This window comes from Marmota marmota, unplaced genomic scaffold (assembly GCF_001458135.2).
Source record: "Marmota marmota marmota unplaced genomic scaffold, marMar, whole genome shotgun sequence".
Classification (NCBI taxonomy): Eukaryota; Metazoa; Chordata; class Mammalia; order Rodentia; family Sciuridae; genus Marmota; species Marmota marmota.
Window position 1 is genome coordinate 4,048,564 of NW_026000205.1, and position 15,166 is coordinate 4,063,729.

The 15,166-nt window shown below is 60.1% G+C and overlaps 1 protein-coding gene across 1 annotated transcript in view; it reads right to left on the reverse strand.

Annotated features, from left to right (window-relative positions):
• The window catches only part of Ppp5c (protein phosphatase 5 catalytic subunit), a 22,945-nt gene extending 8,625 nt beyond the window's left edge, over positions 1-14,320 (reverse strand). Inside the window, exons 1-4 of the mRNA XM_015496666.2 lie at positions 14,098-14,320; positions 8,117-8,358; positions 2,281-2,428; positions 168-289 (exon numbers count right to left, since the gene is read on the reverse strand). Coding sequence (XP_015352152.1) covers positions 168-289; positions 2,281-2,428; positions 8,117-8,358; positions 14,098-14,218 — 633 coding nt within the window. The 5' untranslated portion in view covers positions 14,219-14,320. The remainder of the gene's footprint in view (positions 1-167; positions 290-2,280; positions 2,429-8,116; positions 8,359-14,097) is intronic.
• Between the last annotated feature and the right edge of the window lie 846 nt (positions 14,321-15,166).

Here is a 15,166-nt window from a genome sequence, read left to right on the forward strand (position 1 = left end):
CCCCCCCCCGCAAGCCGCTGCAATACCAGACCTCAGACACGGGCAGCTGCCATCTCCTCCTCCTCCTCCTCCTCCTCACTGCCCTCTAACTGAGAGCACTCGGGGCTGGCGGTGCTGGGAGGCTAGCCCGGGGTCTCTGTGTGTGTGTGCACATGCAAGCGTGTTACCTGGTAGGCGCATTTCCTGTGCAGTTTCTTCTGGTCCTTGTACCACTGCATGAGCTCCTTCATGAAGGTGATTGTCACTTTGCCGTCCTCAAGCTTGGGCCCACTATACTCATCCTCGATGGCTGCGTGAACAAGGGGACCAGTCAGGGGCCTCACCTACAGCAGGGTGGGCAGGGGCCTGCTCCAGGGATGGGGCAGATGTGGCTGTACACGTGCAGAGACGCAGAGCGAGAAGGTTCCCGTGAGGCTGTGACATGCTGGTGTTCCTGGGTTTTAGGGTTAGCATGCAACCCTGAAATCCACGGAGCCTCCACAGCGCTCGTGCCCTGTTTCCGACAGTACCAGGCTGCTCCTCTGGAAGTTGTCTTTCGCAGGGCTGTGTCCCTGCCCTTTGCCCAGCCTTCTAAATTCTAAGAAAAATGGCACCTAAACGACTAAGATGTTGACGTGAAGGAATCTTTCTTTAGATTTACGGAGTCCAGAACATCTGGTGACCTCATATGACACCAGAACGTGCCATCCTGCCCCTCAGTCTTCACTCCTGGGCTCAATGAAGCTCAGAGACAGCGTGAGGTTAAAAAGCGACTGTCTGAGGACTGAGGAACCAGCTCCCGAGGACAAGGCCAGCTGAGATGTGCTTCCCACAAAAGGAAGAAGAGAATAAGAAAAGGACCAGAGACCACCAAGGGAGGAGGAGTCTGCGGCCCCGCCTCCCCCCCCCACAGACTTCCCTAAAACCGTCTTGTCTGCCCCGTCTTCCCAGGGCACAGGCCCTCAAATACGCCCCTTTCCTTCCTACCAGCTCTCGTCTACTGAGGGCAACCAAAGGAACGTGGGTCCAGTAACCTAAGAGCCCATGACGAACCTCCATGACACCCCAAAGAGGCAGGGCTCAGGCAGGAGGAGAGCGGAGCCCCGCCTGTTAAAGGATGCCCGACGGGAGCACAGCCACACGGGAGCTGAGGGGTGCAGTACAGTGGGACAAGCGATGCCCACTGGGACTTGGGACTCCCTCCTGTGCTGAAGTGATGAGCCTGGGGGATGAGGGCGCGGGGCGGCTGCAGGGTGCAGAGGAGGAGTCTAGACGGGTTGCTTTGACCCTCTCAGTGGAAACTGCCTCGGAGAGCTGTGTGGCCACCAGCAATAGACGGCCACGAGCCAGGTCCCCGGGGGAGCCCTGAACACAGCTGGCTAGTCAGACTGATGCTGCTGGCCCTGGGGCCAACAATGGGTCCCAAGAGGACCAGACACGGTTTCTGGACTGGGCTTTGCAAATGCCCAGGGAGCCCCGAACAGCGGAAAGCCCACCCTCCCTTCTCCACACCCAGGGCCGGACATGTCCAGCGATCAGCAGAGACACCCTCCTCAGGGGCCTCGCTTGTCAGAGCTGTGGAGGGGAAGCGGAGGGTCAGTTGTCTAAATTGAAGGGAGACAGAGGCAGGAGGGCTGGGCCTGTGCCTTCGTGAGTGTGCACTCACTCTCAGTGAGGCCCGAAGGAGTGTCCCTGGGATTCTCCTGTGTTCCCGGTGCATCTGGGGCGCAGGGGTGACTGTGCAGCTCTCACCCCGAGGGGCACACACTAGGAAAGGACGGGGCTGTTCATCGTGGCCCTTCCTTCCTCCCGCGAGGAGTGCTGGCCGGCTCGGGGCTGCAGCGGTGAGCGCCAGCAGCCGGCAGCTGGGAGGACTCCCAGTCGAGATGCTGGACCCATGTGTCCGACCTTGGGGGAGAAGTCCCAAGGCCTGCTGGGGTGGCCTGGGCCTCCACTCCCTCTGGCAAAACTGGGGTGAACCGGGAGGCAGGTCCACTGCTTAATTGGCCCTCAGGTCCCGCCTCAGCCTATTTGAATGGAGACGGATGGCGGGAAGGGCACTTGCTGGACCACGATAAAGGAAAATTCTGAGAGGTCCTAAATTTAATTTCAAGGTTGGGAGATGGCAGGGAGAAAAGATAGGGAAGCCCATGGGTGAACACCTGCGGTGGAACCGACACATCAACGCCACGCTCCTGACGGTGCACAGAGGCCGGCCGGCTGGCTCCCCTGCCCACCCCGCCCCGTGTGCCTGGACACAGAATGCTCTGGGCAGGGAGGGTGGGCACCGGCCCGACTCACTCATGCTCTCGATGTCCAACGAGTCCACTACGGAGCGCTTGTGCTCGTCCCCCGCGATGGCCCGCTCGAAGGCCTTCTGCTTCACGATCTTGTTGCACTCCTGGTACTTCATCTTGGCATCTTTGTCATGGGGCTTCACCTTCACCACCTGGGCGGAGCGAGGGCAGGAGGGGGGAGAGCGGCGTCAGCACTCGGGAGGAGGAGTGGACGCTGTAGCTGCCCTCGTCTGCCCTACCCTGGGCTCTGTAAATGCTGCAGTGAGACCACCCAGGGTCCCCTGCGCTGGTGGGTGCATCTCCCTGGGCATCTGCATCCCGGCCCTGAGCACGAGAGCTGCCCACCCAGGGCCCAGACCAGTGCTCCTAATGGAGCTCAGCCCTAACTCCAGGTGTGGCAGCACGGCTTGGGCAGCTGAGGCGGGAGGATCACAAGTTCAAGACCAGCCTCAACAACTCAGCAAGGCCCTGTCCCAAAATAAAAAAATAAAAAGGGCTGGGGATGTGGCTCAGTGGTTAAGCACCTCTGGGTTCAATCCCAGTACCAAAACCACACACAAAACCCCAACAACCCAACCAATAAGAAACACTGTGCGTCTGAGGACCACGGGCTCCGCTGCAGGCTCCTGAAGGGAGCTGGCACAGGCCAGAGGGCTGTCTGTGCAGCTCGCGCGCTGCTGTGATGCCAAACAAGAGGGCGCCTGGGAGGAGGGTGGCGGCTCAGTCACGGAACAGTGTGGACACCTCTGCCGTGCCACGCTGGAGACCTGGACACCCGGTTAGGTCTGAGCTTCCTCCTCTAAGAAATGGAAGCTCTGCGGCCAGGGCTGCTGGACGGGATGAGAAAGGAACCCAGGCCTGGGACTTGGACCTCAGGCTTTTTTTTTTTTTGGTACCAGGGAGGGAATTTTTTTAAATATTTATTTTTCAGTTTTCGGCGGACACAACATCTTTGTTTGTATGTGGTGCTGAGGATCGAACCCGGGCCGCACGCATGACAGGCGAGCGCGCTACCGCTTGAGCCACATCCCCAGCCCCCAGCTCTTTTTATGTTGTGTTTTGCGATGGGTCTCACGGAGCTGCTCAGGGCCTCGCTAGGTGCCCAGGCTGCTTCGAATGGACTTGGGCTTCTCGGGAGAACCCTGACCACTGGTTTCCTGCAGCTTCCTGTGAAGAGACGTGAGGCTGGGGCCATCCAGGTGCAAGTCGGTTCTGCCGGCTAAGAGCGGAGGCAGCTCTGGTGAGCCTGCCCTCTGCTGTACCGCTCAGGGCCACCATGAGAGTGGAGTGAGGGGCACGTGGGAAGCAGGTGCAGTGGTGAGGGCGCGGGAAGCCATGTCAGCCAGCGCCCACGGCTCTTCACAGCCCCCCTGGCATGGCTGCTGACCAACTCAGTAAGATCAGACCCAGTAAGCACTGGACACAGACTTTGGGACACAGGAAGTTCCCCGTTAAAGGAGCTACTCCCTGCCCCCCACCTTCTATCCTACTTCCTACAGACCCGGGTCTTCCAAGCTCAAGAGCGGGCAGCACCAGACTCAGCTCCTGGCCCTGCCACCTGCTGTGACCTTGGGCAACAGACCTCACCTCTGCATCTCAGTTAGTTAACCTGTAGCTATTTTACCTGTGTGCTTCTGCCTGACCCGGTGCACACATGCTACATGGCCTCTCCAGGAACGGGACCCCCATAAATCCTGGGCAGGGGACAGAGCACTGAGGGCCAGTCCTGGCCCCCAAGGGGTAGGGGCTCCCCAGTGGTGTGAGTCAGAAAACTCAGCAAAGACCCGCTACTCCCCGCAGGGAAGGAAGCAGGGTGGTGAGGCTGGTGCACCCTGGGGTGGAGGTGTCGACCAGGAGGGCAGGCAGCAACAGGGAGGTGGCAGCCCATGCCTCCTCTGTCCAGGCAGGCCCAGGCTGGGACTCCTGCCAGGCAGTTCCACCTGGGGTGTGGGTGTACAGCCAGGCAGGGGAGGCCCTGGCAGTCTTCATGGGAGGGGCTGGGAATCTACGCCGCTACTTGGCCTGGCCCTCGGGGCCCATCCTGCCCCCCACTCTCTGTTTGCCCAGTACTAGGCGGCAGACCATGCGAGTCTCCAAATGTGCCAGCCCCACCCTAGCAGCAGGACTTTGTTCGGGAGGCCCCTGCCAGACACTCCATCTCCTCCAGCTCCTTCCTAGCTCCAGTGCCACCTTCCTCTCTTCCAAGAAGGCCACCTGCCACTGACTGGGGACAGGTGGGCTGTGGCTGCATCCCCCAATGGAAGAATGGTCAATTAAGCATTTCTTCTGAGCCAGTCTGCTGCCCACAGGCACCTGCAGGCCAGGAGGACCGCAGACAGGAAATGACGGCACAGGGAGAATGAGGAGGGGCAGAAGCAACAGCAGCCCCGGCAACAGCCACCAGTCGGGACTGGGAGATGCTGCCCCGAGCAGGAGCCCGCTCACTGTATCTCCCCTGCAGCTCTAGCGCTACGGGTGGCCAGCAGAATCCTCGTTTGACAGATGAGGAAACTGAGGCCCGGAGTGGCGAAGTCACCGACCTGTGAAGCCAGGACTCTGTCTTCTTCCAGGTCAACCTGGGCCAAAGCCTAGGCTCTTGATTTCCACCACGCATGCGCATGTGGGCAGTGCTTCCCCCGCCAGCGCTCCCCCTGCCCTGGCCAGGGTTGCTTGGCTCCCACTCCTCCTGCTCTCAGGGCATCCTGCGCACCCCAGGGAGGCCGCGTGGCACAGTGGCAGGCTCTAGGCCAGGCCTCCTGGGTCTGGTGGGCGGCTGGCCTCACCTCTTGAGCCTCCCTCCGTTCTAGGCAGCGGGGTGGTGCCAGCACCCCACGGAGGGTTGGTGTGAGAATTACTGCCAAGCGCTTCCCTGAGCCCAGCAGCAAGCAAGCGTGCAACTCGAGGGCCTGCTGCTGCTGCAACGCCCTGGGTGGCTGACCAGGACAGAGACGGGACCTGCCAAACTCCTGCTCCTGGGGAAGGTCCTTTGTTCCAGGTGAAAAGGGCCTGGTGGGACCTTCAGGAGCTGGGCCTGCTGGGCCAGAGCTCAGTGCTGGATACCTCTTTAAAGAGGATTATCTGAAGCCAGGCCCGGTGGCTGTGCCACACAAGGCTGAGGTGCGAGGACTGCCTGAGCACCAAGGGCAAGGCACCCTGGGTGGCAGAGTGAGACCTGGCTAAAAAAATAAACAGTGGTGTCTGAGCTCTACCGAAGTCAGCCTTCTGATGCTACCTGGTTGTGCCAGATGCCCTTGGGGGAAACCAGGATCTCTGTGTGACTTCTCCCAACCACATGGGAATCTGTGACGTTCCCCAATAAGCAAGCTGTCTTTAAGTAAAGTCTTCGGTCAAGTATGGTGGTGTGCACCTGTAATACCTGCTTCTCAGGAAGCTGAGGCAGGAGGACTGCAAGTTCAAGGTCAGCCTGGGCAACTTAGTGAGGCCCTGTCTCAAAATAAAGTAATAGGGGCCAGGGATATAGCTCAGTGGCAGAGCACCCCTGGGTCCAATCCCCAGTACCACCAAAAATAAAAACAAAAACAAAAAAGTAACACAGGCTCATAACATCCCCACGGGAAGCCCTGGGTGCTGCACGTGTTTGGGCTGGAGCATGTCAAGGTACCTGGAGCACAAGCTCGTCTCCATCTGAGCTGGCCATGAACCTGGCACCTGACCACAGAGCCCATGCCTCCAAGCTCTGCAGAGGCGACCTTCAGACTCCTGTCTAAGACCCCCAGTAAGAAACAGGTGCTATTTTACATTTGTATTTGTTTAAGTAAAATATATTTGTACACAAAACAAGATGAACTTTTCCTTTTCCACGCGATGAAGACCAAAATGCTGACCTCAAACCATTCACCAGACTTTGTGCCCATGTACAGTTCCACTGGTGGACTGTGGGCCAGGGTCCTGCTAAGTGACCCTGCAGGAGGATCTCACAGCAGTGCTGGCCCACCAAGGGCAGGCAGGCAAGGAGGTGGAGGCAGAGGGCAGCCCTTTTGCTCCAACCAAGGCCAGGCCTTGGCTCGGCCTCCATAGCAGCTCCTGATCTAAGAAGAAGACAGGCCTGGGTGAGTCCTCTGTGAACCTGCACCTGCCACAGGATGCCCTCTGGAGGACAGGGGTAGAGCACGGGGACAGGAGCTGCCCTTGTGCCCCAGCATCAGGAGGCAACAGGGCTGACAACCTGCAGGCAGCAGCAGGCGCGCAGACTCATGTGACGTCCCCATGTGGACAGTTTAGTTGCAGCATGTGGCCGCACCTCAGGTCGGTCCTACAGAGGGTCTGGGTTCCCCACCAGCCCTCCATGGCACCCACGATGCTGGGGATGCTGGGACACAGCTCAGAGGTGCGGTGTCCACAAACTGGCCGGGATCAACCACCTTAGGCTCCCAGAATATGGGGAAAACCTTTTCCCAGACCCAAGAGTGCCCTCGACCTGTCCTGGCGATCCTCTCAACCTCTGCGCCCAGCATCCTCTAGGCCCCTCCTCCCTGCTGGGCCCTGCCCCCAACCCTGATGCCTGTGGTTACTCATTACTGAGCCACCAGCCCCAGTGACCTTTACTCACACGACTTCACCAGAGCCCCACAGCTGCCCAGGAGGCAGTCACTCCTCCTGTCACCATTTTTCAGATTAGGGCACCAAGGACAACAAGGGAGTGGCTTGGCCAGGTAATGGCTTATAGGGACACGGCTGTGCCGCCCTTTCCCCCACTCTCCTGGGGTCACTCCAGACCCACTTCTAGCCTTCGCCCCCACCCTGACAGTGCCCCTGGCCTCAGCTTGGTGCAAGGTCTCACCCCGGCTGTCCACCCCAACCACAGCCAGGCTGCCATCTGCCCTGGCTCCCTCCAGCTGCCGACGTGCCCCTCCGTGCCCCTGCTGCCCTTCGCACACCACAGAAGGTGCTGGGTGGACCCAAGTGACAGTGCATTGATGTGTGGCAGGTGGGGGAATCCCCGACACTCAGAGCTATGCCATGTGCCCAAGCACTGTCCCCAGAGCACAGCACGCACCCCACTCTCAGGGAGCCAATTCTCTGAAACAGAGACATGGTCTTAGGGCCACTCTGGGCTCAGATCCCAGCTCTGTCCCTTACCAGCCGGGGACTGCTGGGCGGATGACTGGCGCTCTGGGCTGCAGGCTCCTCACTCACAGTGAAGGTGAGCCAGCTTCCCCGGGGGACTGCCCGGCCACGCAGCCAGCTGGTTCTCGTGAAGGGTCAGCACACACCTGTCAGAAGGTGTGCGCTCAGGGGGTCCCCACTGGTGTCCCCCCAGTGGGGCAGGGAAGATGAGGAATCCTGCCCTGCTTTAGGTCCTTCCTCACCACGGGGCGACACATACCTGTGTGCTGTCCCTCAATGGCATGGTGGCCTCCACTTCTCAAGGTACAGATCCACACCTGAAGTTACCCTCTGCACTACTCAGTGGGCGATGGGGTTGTCCATCTGGCCTGAGTCCTGAGCTGCCCCAGAGGCTGTGCTGTGCTGACCAGCAGAACCAGCCGCATACTCACAGGGGCTAATTACTACGTGACCCCAGCATGTTCTAGGCGCCAAGGAGCAGAAACTCATCGATTCCCTACAGCAGCCTGCTGCTCTCCTCGGTCCACAGACATGGAAAGCAAGGCAGAGGGGCAGGTGACTTGTCCAGGGTCACAAAGCAAGTGACGGCAGGGCTGGGACCCTACAGTATGCTCCTGGCCAGGGGGCCTCGTGGGCACCTGTGGGGAGTGCCGAGCGAGGCGGGAATGGCCGCTCACTCCCTGCACTTCTGGCCCCACCATCTACCTGGCCCAGATGCCGGGAGCTGGCCCGTGCCCCAAGGCCCGGCTCACCGTCTCGTAGTCACGGAGGGCAGCCCGGAACTTGCCCAGTGCCATATTGCTGGCGGCCCGGCGGTAGTAGCCCTTGATGTACTTCTTGTCGATCTCGATGGCCCGCGTGGCATCGCCCAGCGCATAGCCGTAGCACTCGGTGCGCAGGTAGGCCAGGCTGCGGTTGCCGTAGTAGATGGCATTGCTGGGGTTCAGCTCGATGGCCTGGCTGTAGAACTTGATGGCGTTCTCGTAGTCCTTGGCTGTGGAGAGGAGGAGACGTGAGGCCGGGCTGCCACCGGAGGGGGGGGTGACAGGCACTGGCCCAGTGCTGGCCGAGTCTCCTTGTACACAGATGGATAAACCCAGGTCCACAGTGGAACTTGAAATATCCCCTCCAGCCACCATCTCCAGCACCCAAATTCCACACGCTCACCCTCCCAAAGCCCAGGCTGGACACTACTTCCTTCGGGACCTCAGGAGGACCGCCCAGAGTCCTTACCACAGTCAGGAAGGGGTGATCTAAGTGTCAACCCCAACCAGCAAAGTGAGTCTGCCCAAGCCCACGGGTGGCCCAGCTCCCCAGAAGGCCAAGGAAGGAAGAGGAGATAGATACAGGGAAGGAGATGACCCAGGCCTCCAGGAGAAGGGGACCCCGAGGACAGAGACATCAGCCTGGAGGAGGAGGGCTCCTAACAGAAGGAAAAGTGGGTGCAAAGGCCCCGGGTGGGACAGGCCTCCCGTCTGAGGGCGAGGAGGCTAGAGTGGCGGAGGCAGAGCGGGCTGGGAGACAGGTGAGGAGGGAAGGAAGATGGGATAGATTCCTGGGGCCCTGGCAGCCACAGTGAGGTCTGCATATTGATGTTCTAAGTGTGGAGTGACAGGGTGTGACATCCAGTCAAGGGCAAAAGGTCAGATTTTATTTAAATGAGCCACAGCTGTGCCCTGCACTTTACATCCTGATCTGCAAAATCCTCGTGTCTCCATGGCACAAATACCATCTGGCGCTCACTCTACACACAAGCCACAGAGGTCTTGCTCAAGGTCAAGTGCCCGTCTGTACCTGCAGAGCCTGGCTTGACTCCTCCCACCTGCCCACATAACGCACAGGAGAACCAAGGCCTGGAGAGCCGCGGGGCCTGCCTGGATGGGGACCCTGATGTGCCAGATGCCATACAGGGCGGAGCCCTCGTAATAACCCCAAAGATAGCTGCCTGTTCTGCAGATGAGGGCTCTGCTCAGGGAGGGAAGGTCTGAGCCCGACTGAAGCAGGCCAAGCCCCAAAGGCTTCCCCTCCCACCTCAGGGCCCGGGGCAGGAGTGGTGGGGACAAGGCAGGTGGCCTGTGCCGGATCCCTGGCTCCACCTTTACTGGCAGAGCATCCTGAGTCCTCTCCTACCACTCGCGCCACCTCTGCTGGCCACACCACTCACCTGACGGAGCCAGTCTCCCCGGGGTGGGCCCCGTGAGGGCCGTCCCCTTACTTCTTGAGCTCTGGCCCTGAATTGGGACACAGGAGCCCCCTAGCCCTGGCCTCCCTGAATCACAGTCCAGGGGAGAGAAAGCCCTGGTCCCCGTCAGCGAGGACCCAGAGTGTCCAGAGTTCGGGCACTCTGAGGGGACACCACAGCCGAGCCCTGGGGGGCAGGAGTGAGTGGCTCAGGGAAGATGAAGGACAGAAGGAAAGAGACAGAGAGTGACAGGGACGGAAACGAGAGCAAGGAGGAGCCGGTTCCTAGGGAAACAGCCAGCAGCAAGGTGACCATCCTTCTGGAAACCTTTCAAATGGCTCCAGTGTCCCTCCTTGAGGAAGCCCTACTTGACCTGCAGTCTGGTCAGGTGCCCTCCTGGGCTGCCCCAGCCCTGCCCACCTGGTTGTCACTGTCAGGTGAGGGCAGCACCATGAGCCTTAGGAGGGCAGAACCAGCACCAGCTCCGACAGGCCTCCCTGGAAGGCCGAGCCCGGCTGGCCAGCGCTCTGGGCAGGCCGGGAGAACTAAGTGGCAGAGAGTGGCACCCGAGATCTTGAGCAGGCCCGCAGCACAAGACCAGGACAAGCGGTCCCCTCCCCAAGCCCGTCTGTTCACCTGAAATTCGAGAGCCACGGGGCTGAGTTCTGTGAGACCAGGAAGAGTGGCAGCAGCCCAGAGCCACTGCACGAAGGGCCCAAGAGGGACAGGGACGGGGAGGGGCCCGTAGCGAGCGGCCGCCTTCTGTACCCACCCAGTCCTGCCTCACAAGCACCAGTGCACCCCCTCCTCAGACGGCCCCAGGGAGCGAGGAGGAAGCGGAGGCCCAGCAAGGTCAAGTCACTCACCCAGCGTCACAGAGGAAGGTCTGAGCTCAGGCAGCCTGGCCCCACCCTCGGTGCCCGCCTTCCTCTCCACCTCTCAGGCCAGGAGCACAACACCTTAGGGGGAATGCGCTCCCCCAGCCCCACTTACCGGAAGGGGCATCGGGTCCAGGGAAAGAGGGCAGAGCCACCTCCCCTAGACTCAGAATGAGCAGGGACCAGGCTCTGCCCCCAGGATCTCTAAAGTGAGACCAAGCTCACAGAGGAACAGCCATGGGGGGACAGGGACATCCTGAGTCCCTAAGACCCCCCAGGCCCTCCTCTCTGCAGGGCCCGGTGCCTCTGGACGTGAGCACCAGGCACGTGGCGAGGAAGGGGATATCCGGGGCTGTGCCCACGCTCTGACCTTGGCAGGCAGTTCTGCTTCCGAGCCCGGCTTCCTCTAGAGAACAAACAGGGCTGCAGCCACCTACTTCCCACCCCGGGGAGGTCGGCGAGTGTACCTGGCCACCACCAGGGCTCAATTAAAGTGAGCAGTAATTATCTTTTATTGTATTCCCACAGCCCCCCGAGCCTGGGGCTCTGTGCCTGCCACCGCCTGCCAGGCAGCAAGAGGCCCGGCCAGGAGGGGTGCGCTCGGCGGCAGCTCCGTGCCAGCCACTTCTGGCTGCCTGCCTAGGTCCTGGGGGGCAAGAAGCCCCCGCCAAGACCTACTCTTTCCCAGAATTCTTACCTCGCCCCACAGCAGTCAGACTCTTGCTGCTCCTCTAGAGCCCCAGGGAGGGGTGAGCACAGCTTCCAGCCCTCACCCAGGTGGTGACTGGGCCTCGTCCTGGACACCTCAGGCCACTAGCCCCAGAGCCCTGTAGGCTCTTCATTCTGTCCAGTCAGTCTCCTGAGCATCTTCCACACCCACCCCCATTGCCTCCTGCCCGCCCAGGCCCCGGTGCCCCTCTGCCCAGGTTCCTGACAGCCTTTCCCCTGGCCTCCCAGCCTCCAGTCTTGCCCTCCAGAGGTATCTTTCTTTTCCTATTTTCTTTTTTTGGTACTTGGAATTGAACCCAGAGCCTGGCACGCGCTAAACAAAGGTTCCTCCAATGAGCCACATCCCAGCCTCAGGCCCACCCTTTTTTTAGGGAGACAAGATCTCACTCACTAAGTTGCCCAGGCTGGCCTTGACTTGTGATCCTCCTGCCTCAGCCTCCTGAGTAGCTGAGATCACAGGTACGTGCCACTGTGTTCAGCTCTAGAGGGTCTTTCTAAAGCACAAGTCTGCTGTCCTCTCTGCTCAAAACCTTCCATGGTCCTTGGAGCCCTCAGCTCAAAGTCGAGTCCCTCCCCATGCGCCTGCATGACCTGCTCCCAGCAGCCTCGCCGTGAACTCCTCCCACCCTCCTGACAGCCCGCTCTCTTCCCCAGTGCCAGGCTCTGCTCACCTTTGGGTCTTTGCCACCTGTTTCTTTTTTCTTTCTTTTTGTGTGGGACCAGGGATTGAACCCGGGTGCTTAACCACTGAGCCACATTCCCAGCCCTTCTTTATTTTGAGACCAGGTCTCGCTAAGTTGCTTAAGGCCTGAGTTGCTGAGGCTGGCTTTGAATTTGCAATCCTCCTGCCTCAGCCTCCTGAGTTGCTGGGCTGGGATACATACAGGCGAGGCCACCACACTCGGCTCCCACCCGGTTCTTTCTGCCTAGAGCACCCTCCCCACTCTCTCAGGTGGCCACTCTCCTTTCCTCTGTGAAGCACCTCCTGAGTCAGTTTCCGTGCTTCCACCCTGATCAGAGGCTCCACCGCATCTTACCGTCCCACCATTCCAGCCTCCTTTCCTACCTCCAGTCTTGCCTTGGCACCCAGTCTGCACAGCAGCCGGGGATCTTCTTCCAGCACTAATCAGACCAGGCTGCTCCTCTCCTAAAACCTTCCATGGCTCCCTGCCACCTCAGGATAATGGCCACACTCCCCAACCTAGCCTCCAAGGCTTAGCCTCATCCTTCACCAGCCCTGCTCCCCCAACTGATGAAACTTCCCCACACTTTGAATCGGTTTCTCTTCCCACTGGATGGAGGCCCACTCTATGCCGGGCTCTAGATCCTTCCCATCCCACCATCTTCTCCAGCACGTGGCAGGTGCGAGCCTCCCGCTCTCCAGCAGAAGCAATCCTGTGTCTCTATGGGACTGTACCTGAAGCAGCAGACTCCTGGCCCTCACGCCCCTCCTGCCACCCTCCCCTACAGAACCAAGTATTCAAAACACTGGCCACACCTGCTGTCCCTACTTCCTGCTTCCCACCCACTCGCCTGGGCCACCTCGGCCGGCCTCCACACCATCGTTCCCCAGCAACACCCATGGAGCCAGATCTAGTGGTCAGTGCTTGGGGCCTCCCTGGGCAGTCCCTGGCCCAAGGCACCTGCCTCCCCTTCTAGAAGCACTTGCTTCATGATACCTTTCATGGCTTCCCTCTCTCTCATTAACTACTCCTCAACACCCTCCTTCCGTTCTAAGTATTAGAGTTCCTCAGTGCTCCATTCTAGGTCTTCTCTAGGTGCTATTCTTAGATGACCTCATCTGTTCCTAGGGCATTTCCAACCACAGCTGATCACGCCTAAATTTTTCTCCAGTCCTGACTGGCCCATGTTACCTACTCCATTTCTTCTTGGACAGCTGAGTAAAAACCAGACAAGTCTTTGCAATGACTTCTGACACCCTGCACGATCTGGCCCCAACCTCACCTCATCTTGTATTATTCTCCCTGCAATGTGCTAAAGCTCCAATCATGCTAGCCTTCTTTCATTTCCCACCCCAGGACCTTGGCACATGCTGCTCCACCTAATCAGAATACTCCTCTCCCATTCTCTTTCTGATTTTCAGCTTAAACACCTCCTTCTCTATAATGCACTTCCTGTCCACCCTATCTAAAGACACCTCCAACTTTTATTTTCTACTTCGTCACCTTGTTGGTTTTCTTTTGAAAGAAAATTACTCAATGTGATACTCCTGCTAAATTACAAGCTCAGGGCAAGGCCACATGTGTCTCATTAGCTGCTATACCCTAAGCGCCTTTCGGTGTCCAGAGCACATAACAGGTGCTCAATAAACATCTATCAAATTAATGAATGAACACGTGCCCCGACGTCTCAGTCTTGCCCAAGATCTTAAGTCACGTTATTCTCGGCGCTTCCTTCACCTCTTCTCCCAAGGCCTCCCTCCTTGTCCCTTTTCCTCGGATCACCTCAAACCTCCTGCTTTTTGCTCCCCCCGCCCAGTCTCATGACCTCACCCCGACCCCCACAATTCCCTTATTTTTTGGGCTTCCCCCACACTTGGTGGTCTCCACCCCAAGCCTCCCCCCGGCAGCGCCATCACTGCCCAGCCACATGTCACTGGCTGGTAGCGCCCTCATCGGGCCTCACCACCAGGTAGCACCTCTTTCCAGGTCTCGCTTTTGGTGGCGCCCACATCCCGGTCCCCCTTCCGCCCCACGCCCGGTAGCGCCCGCCTCAGTCTCCCCGTGCAGCAGAGCCCGCTCGGCAGCCTCCGCTGGGTAGCAGCCCTTCTCCCCGGAGCCCCCTCTGTCGCCCCTTGGTAGCGCCACCCCGGGCCTCCCCGCGCCCAGGCTGCCGCTCCGCGTTGCCATGGTTCCGCGCGGGCCTGGCACCCCCGGCCTGGGCCGCTGTCCACCCTCCCTCGCCACGTCCGGGCCGGGCGCACCTTTGAAGTAGTCGTTGGCCTGCGTCTTGAGCTCCTCTGCCCGCTTCAGAGCGCCATCAGCCGGGGGCTCATCCCGGGCGGGCTCAGCACACTCAGTCCGCTCGCCCTCCGCCATCGCCATGCCGCAAAGCGACCCCCACCCTGGCAACGGCCGCTAGCGGCGCCCGGCCGAACCGTCGCGAAGGAGCGCCGAGTGACCGCCGCCGCTGCCGCACAAGTGTCGTAAAGCGCGGGCCCCGAAGGCGCCCTTGGCGCGCCTGCGCAGGATCCCCCTCGCCATAGAGCGCGCGGAGGACAAGGTGACCAGAGGGTCCCCAGACAGCGCCCCTTGTAGGATGAGCCAATGAGGAAAGCGAAAGGGGCGCGCGGGGAAAAAAGGCCCGGCGTGGCCCCTGCTCCCAAGGTTACCGTGTTCCGGGGCCGCCAAAGTTTCTTGGGTCTTAAGGACCCCGCGGTCCTTTCGGGTTGACGGGTGGGTGGCAGAAGCAGGTGGCAGGTGGGGCTGCCATTCCAGGCAGCGGAGCCAGACCCGGGCGTCCAGCCACCGCCAATTCTTGTGTGACCTTGAACAAATCTGCCCCCGGCCCCCCGCCCCTCCTAGTGCCTCAGTGACCCCTCCGGAAAATGGGTGCTTCCCAAAGTCCCAACCTCGCGGCTCGGGGGTTCTGATTGTTAACTGAGGACACCCCGAGCCCCAAGGAGCCTCGTTTGTCGCACTGTGTTCGTTCCCTTCTGTGTATTCGGCTCCCCAGATCCTGCTGAATCTTGGTGGTGACCGTCGCCCGTCGGTGGTCGCTTCCTCTCCCCCCCTCCACTTTACCCTCCGTATGGCCGCCGCGGGGGCCTCCTAAATCGCTGTAAACCTGGACCACACCCCTCAGCCTTCCATCGCTCCCCAGGGGGGTCTCAGGAGAAGACCCTGGAGACCCTCGACTGTCCAGCCTCAGGCAAACTCTCCGGGTCCCGCCCCCTCGGAGCCCTGCACGTTTTATCTTCTGTGCAGCTTTTCCAAACCCAGGGCCTCCACGCAAACGGGGGCACCACGTCCTTTAAGGCTCTGCTGTCGTTC